This window comes from Solanum dulcamara, chromosome 5, assembly GCF_947179165.1.
Source record: "Solanum dulcamara chromosome 5, daSolDulc1.2, whole genome shotgun sequence".
In the NCBI taxonomy this organism is placed as follows: Eukaryota; Viridiplantae; Streptophyta; class Magnoliopsida; order Solanales; family Solanaceae; genus Solanum; species Solanum dulcamara.
This window is the reverse complement of record NC_077241.1, coordinates 38,641,776-38,647,866: the sequence shown is the minus strand read 5'-3', so window position 1 is coordinate 38,647,866 and position 6,091 is coordinate 38,641,776. Positions and strand designations below refer to the sequence as shown.

The 6,091-nt window shown below is 35.7% G+C and overlaps 1 protein-coding gene across 1 annotated transcript; it reads left to right on the top strand.

Moving 5' to 3' along the window:
- The first annotated feature begins 278 nt into the window (after positions 1–278).
- Positions 279–971, top strand: LOC129890545 (uncharacterized). The gene is made up of 2 exons (XM_055966081.1): positions 279–591; positions 697–971. The coding sequence occupies exons 1-2, from the start codon at positions 279–281 to the stop codon at positions 969–971; spliced, it is 588 nt and encodes a 195-aa protein (XP_055822056.1).
- The last annotated feature ends 5,120 nt before the right edge of the window (positions 972–6,091 follow it).

Genomic DNA, 6,091 nt, shown 5'->3' with positions numbered 1-6,091 from the left:
AGAGAAGCGGATTATTAAGGAGGTATATAAGTCGACGAAGATAGAAGCTAAGGTAGTGGTCACAAATGCTAAGACGACAATATTTAAACACTTATATTTCGAGCTAAGGGACAAAGAAGGGGATAAGAAATTGTATAGGGTCAAAAAAGCGAGATAGAGAAAGGCTCATGATTTAGATCAAGTGAAGTGCATCAAGGATTAGGACGTCAAGGTGTTGCTGATGGAGACCTCCATTAAGCAAAGATGGCAAACTTATTTCCACAAACTTTTAAATGAAGATGGGGACAGAGACATTATGTTGGGTGATTTGGCGCAGTCTGATAGACTACAAGACTTTGGGTACTATAGGTGTATTAGGGTTTGAGGAGGTTAGACACACTATTAGTAGGATGAGAAGGGGAAGAGCTATTGGTCCAGATAAGATCCTGGTGGATTTTTGGAAGAGCACACACAAGAAAGGTGTAGAGTGGTTGACTAGGTTGTTCAATACTATGCTTAAGATAACAAAAATGCCTGATGAATGGAGGTCGAGTACAATGGTTCCTTTGTACAAGAACAAGGGCTATATCCAAAACTGTAATAACTACAGGGGTATCAAACTGCTACGACACACTATGAAGGTCTAGGAAAGAGTAGTGGAGGTGAGGGTAAGAAAGTGGGTGTCTATTTCTAAGAATTAATTTAAATTTATGCCAGGACGTTTGACTACTGAAGCAATCCACCTTATGCGAAGATTGATGGACAAATATAGGGAAAGGAAGAAGGATCTTCATATGGTGTTCATTGACCTTGAAAAGGCGTATGCCAAAGTCCTAAGAGATGTTCTCTGGAGGTGTTTAGAGGCTAAGGGTATCCTGATGGTGTATATTAGAGCGATAAAGGACATGTATGATGGAGCTAAGACTCGGGTGCAAACAGTGAGAGAATACTCGGAGCTCTTCCCAATGGAGATGGGTTACATAAGGGATTAGTCCTTAGTCCTTTCCTATTTTCCTTGGTGATATAAGTTGACATGATCTATTCAAGAGGAGGTTCCTTGGTGTATGTTATTTGCAAACGACATAGTATTGGTTGATGAGATGCGGGACAAATTTATTGCTAGGTTGGAGGTTTGTAGACAAACTCTGGAATCCAAAGGATTTATCTTGAGCACGACCAACACAGATTATTTGGAGTGCAAATTCAATGATGTGGAAGATGAAGTAGACGCAGAAGTACGGCTTGCCACACAACCTATTCCTAAGACAGAAAACTTTAAGTATCTTGGGTCTATAATCTAAGGTAGTGGGGACATTGATAGTGATGTCACACACCGCATTAAGGTAGCTTGGACAAAATGGAGGCTTGCATTTGGAGTCTTGTGTGATAAGAAGGTACCACCCAAACTTAAAGGGAACTTTTATAGAGTGGTGGTTAGATCATCCCTATTATATGGGTGGAATACTGGCTAGTTAAGAACTCTTATGTTTAGAAGATGAATGTTACTGAGATGAGGATGTTGAGATGGATATATAGTCATACAAGAAGAGACAAGATTAGGAATGAGGTTATTCGAGAGAAGGTAGGAGTATGGCAGACAAGATGAGAGAAGCGAGGTTGAGATGGTTTGGACGTGTACGAAGGAGGTACATTAACGCCCCAGTAAAGAGGTGTGATAGGATGGTTGTAATGGGGAATCGGAGGGGTAAAGTTAGGCCAAAGAAGTATTGGGTAAAGTGATTAGACAATATTTGGCACAACTCTATATTATCGAGGACTTGACTCTAGATAGGAAAAAGTGGAGGACACATTGTTGGTGTGTGTGTATGTATATATATATATATATAATCTTTCTAAGCTCGGTCAACCTATGATAACTATTGAGTACCCTATGTTTTGGTACTCATACTACTTTTCTACATCTTTTCTGATGCAGCTGCCAGTATGAGCCACCCTCCCTGAGCGTTGGATCTCCCTTAGCTATCACCGACTTGGATCATGGTGAGCTCCTGGCATCCGAAGACTTGTTGTTTTCCCTCTTTTTAATGACTTATGTTTTGTATTTTTCTTAGTTAGTTCTCTTGTATATATAGTCTTTCTGTACCTAGTAACTCCTGTATAGGTGACGCTATGTAGTGTTGGTATGCCTCTTTTGTATGTTTTGTATTGAACTGCAGGTTTATGATATGGCCCAATTCTTATATATTATTCCTGGCATCCTTTATTATTATCATTATACTTAAAGTGTTGTCTTCTGCAAAATATATGTCCTTAGGTTTAGGCTTTGCTACTTGGTGGGTTGTAGTATGAGCCATCGTGGCCCAATTTTGGGTTGTGACAACTTGTTTCAGACATTAGTTTTCAGTCTTCATAGATATGTTATCTTTCTAATAAGATTATTTTATGCATCTGTTCCAGCTTTTTCTTATTTTTCTTATGATATTGTTTGATGTGTTATATCAAGGGTTAGCTAGAAATCACTTGTGGTTCCAAGTACCATGACATGGCTAGGGTGTAAACTTGAGTCATGACACATTTTAACAATGTTCCTTCCAAATCCATGGCTTGTTCTTCTTTAGCAACTTGGTCAATGATGATGCCTTGGCTGAATAGTCATTGATGAACCAACGATAGTAGTTAACATGTCCAAGGGAGGATTTTAACTTTGTTTTCTTTGTAGGTACCTCCCACGCCTGGATAGGCCGTACCTTATCCTCACTCATGCATAGCTCACCATATTTAATGACATGGAACAAGAAGTGTATATTTGCACAACTTTCTCACGATCCTTATATGTCAACTTAGCCTAAGACATTAGAAAGAGTTAAAGGAATGATACAAAGAACAAGAGAGAATTGCATGACAGATTTGTGTTGGAGAGAACTTGAATTATTTACTTGATTCCTTTACAAATGAATACCCTTCTATTGATACTACTCACCTTGGACTAATTTTTCAATATAAATTATTTATGAGTCTTTATGCTAGAATTATCTACACACTTAGAATGTTCTAAGGATCATCCATATAAATGCATAAAATTCTAAGGCATTTCAAGAAAATTATCCATATATCTCTAGAATATCCCAGTAAAGACTAGTTTTCTTCTTATGTAAGCCTTTCACATAGACACCTTTATTCCATATGGCACCTAAGTAGTATGATGATATGGTGATTCATCACACAATGCTTACAAACTTGATCTTCCTAGTGAATATCAAGTTAGTATTACCTTCAATATGTTTGATATTTCTTTATTTGATGCATGCTTGAATTCGAGGATGAATTCTCTTGATGAAGAAGAGAATGATAGAATCCATGGAAACTCAACATTGTTGAAGGGAGTTTTGGAATGTCCAAGAGGACTCATGACATAATCCCAAACAAAGAAATTTCAAGACAAGCTTTATGAGTTGGAATTAGCCATTAAAAAGTGTCTATCATGGAAAAAGAGCTTAAGACCAATGAACAAAATTTCTCCAAGTCTTACATATATTTAGAGGTATAAATTAAAATCCAAGAGTAGATGGAATGGGGACTAAATCTGCCCCCGAATAGAGAAAATAGCGCAGCCCAAAACTAGTGTTCTTTTAACTAATTTCTAGAATCTATATTTAAAAGTTGTTTTGCTCTATGTTGACTTTATTGGACTAGGTGTGTGGGTAGCCTTCTATGTCCTAGAAATATCATTTCTATTAATTTTATCTTTGACCAACCCTCCTTTACTACTATATAAAAGGGTGCTTTGTTCCTTCTTGAAAATTAGACTTTGAAAAATAATAGCTATTAAGTGTTCTTTTTTACCTTTGTGGCAGATTTTTGTTGGGATTTATTCTTCAACCTAACTAGTTCATAGTTCAATATAGTAAAATAACCTTAAAGGTATTCATTTTACTTGGTGGAATGGGATGGCTGATAGAGAATGCATCTTTAAGAGATTGGATAGAAAAGTGGTTAATCATTTATTTCTTGGTGAATTGGGTCATGTGAAGATGGAACATCTGGGAAGGTTTGGTTCAGGTCATGCCCCATGTAAGCAAGCTTTAGCTAAGTGGAGTAGAGAATGCTATGTAGATGTTTTTAAGTGGAAATCTATTAGGGAAGATATTGTGAGAATCAAAGAACAAGTGTTTGAAGACTTTCCTACTACTGAAAATAGGTCTATTCTAAATAGAGAACATGCTGAGTATTATAAATATTTGAAGTATGAAGAGGAGTATTGGAGACAAAAAATTGATATTTAATGGTTCACAAAAGAAGATAGAAACACTAAATTTTTTCACAGCCTTTAAAAGTAGGAGGAAAAGGTTGAAATTTCTAAAATTCAGAAGTCTGATGGTTCATGGGTAGAAGGTACAGAGGCGGTTGAAGAAGCTATCACTTTTTTCCATGATTAATTTACTAGTGGTATTCAAGAGGGTGATCTCACATTAATTGATATGATTCCATCTATGATCAATGAAGAGGATAATGCTGACTTAAATAGGCTTTCTGATATTGAAGAGATCAGAAAGATGGTATTTGAGCTAAATGGAGACAATTCCAATAGACCTGATGATTTTACTAGTCATTTCTATCAGTTTTGTGGGGATATAATAGGTATATATATTATTGATGCGGTGATTGGTTTCTTTAATGGAATGACCTTGCCCAAATCTATTACTTATACAAATATGGTTTTAATCTAAAAAAAGGTGGTTTTTTTCTCAGATCGTAGACCCATCAGTCTTAGTAATTTCCTTTACAAGGTCATCCCTAGGATCATTCATGATAGATTAGAGGGTTGTTTTAACCAAAACTCATCTCTGCCAATCAGTCTAGCTTTATTAAAGGTAGAAGTATTACTTAGAATGTCTTACTTGCTCAAGAGATTATTGTTGATATTAGAAAGAGGAGTAGGTCTACTTATATTGTATTTAAGCTTTACATTGCCAGAGGATATTATAGGGTGGATTGAATTTTTTTGTTGATGGTTATAGAAAAAATGGGTTTTAACAGTCCATTCTCAAACAAGATTTGGAGATTAGTAGCTAATAATTGGTATTCTGTGTTGATTAATGGTCAAGCTTGTGGGTTTTTTCACTCTACTAAGAAGACAAGCAAGGAGATCCTATACCCCCATCTTTATTCATATTAACAGTTGAAGTCGTCCTTGCTAGGGCTTTAAATAATTTATTATCTTTTAGAGGGTTCAAAGAATTTGGATTACCTAAGTGGAGTGAAAAGATCAATCATTTAGCTTATGCTGTGAACCATCATATTTGCAAATGTTGATAAATTCTCTATATTGTTGATTATGAAAATATTGCAAGACTATGAAAATTAGTCGGGATAGAAGATCAACAAAAAAATAGTGATTTTATATGCATAATAAGGATGCTCAAGTGGATATTCAGCTTGTAAAAGATTGTTTTGGTTTCCCTAGAGATAAGTTTCCTAGATGTCCAATTAGGCATTGAAGAAAAAGAAAAGCTTACTTTTCTGATCTAATGAAGAAGGTACATAATAAATTGCAAGTTTGAAAGGGAAAATTACTTTATTTTGGAGATAAGACTGTTTTGATGAACAGTTCACTATAGAGTATTCGTATATACCAATTGTCGGTTATCATTCTCCTTAAATGTGTCATACATGATCTTCATAGAGTCTTTTCTAAAAAAATTGAAATTTTTAGGGGGGGCGGAACAAACACCGGGTTTCTTAGTCTAAAATTTGTTTGCCAAAGAAGGAGGGAAGGGTTGGATTTAGGTCATTATTTGATGTCTCCAGAGCTCGGTTTGCAAAACTGTGGTGAAACTTTAGAACCGAAAACACAACGTGGTCTTATTTTATGTGGAATGAGTATTGTAAAAGACACACACCTGAAATAGTGGAATGGAAAAAAGGGTATCACACTTGAAAACATATGTTATTAGCTAGAGACTTCATTGACTAGGAGATATGGTGGAAGCCTAATTTTGGGAACTCTAGCATTATATTTGACAACTGAAATCAACTAGGAGCACTACACTATTATTTACCAATATCTTGCACTAATGATTTCATTCAGGATGATGTAAAACAACTAATAGAAGATGAAAAGTGAAATGAAGATTTACTCAAGCAGATCTTT

What these genes read in the sequence shown, in the direction of transcription:
- LOC129890545 (XM_055966081.1), top strand. Translation starts at nt 279, where the DNA reads ATGGGGACAGAGACATTATGTTGGGTGATTTGGCGCAGTCTGATAGAC. An exon ending in AAACTGTAATAACTACAGGG is followed by an intron (nt 592 to 696) that starts GTATCAAACTGC and finishes AATTTATGCCAG; the next exon opens with GACGTTTGACTACTGAAGCA.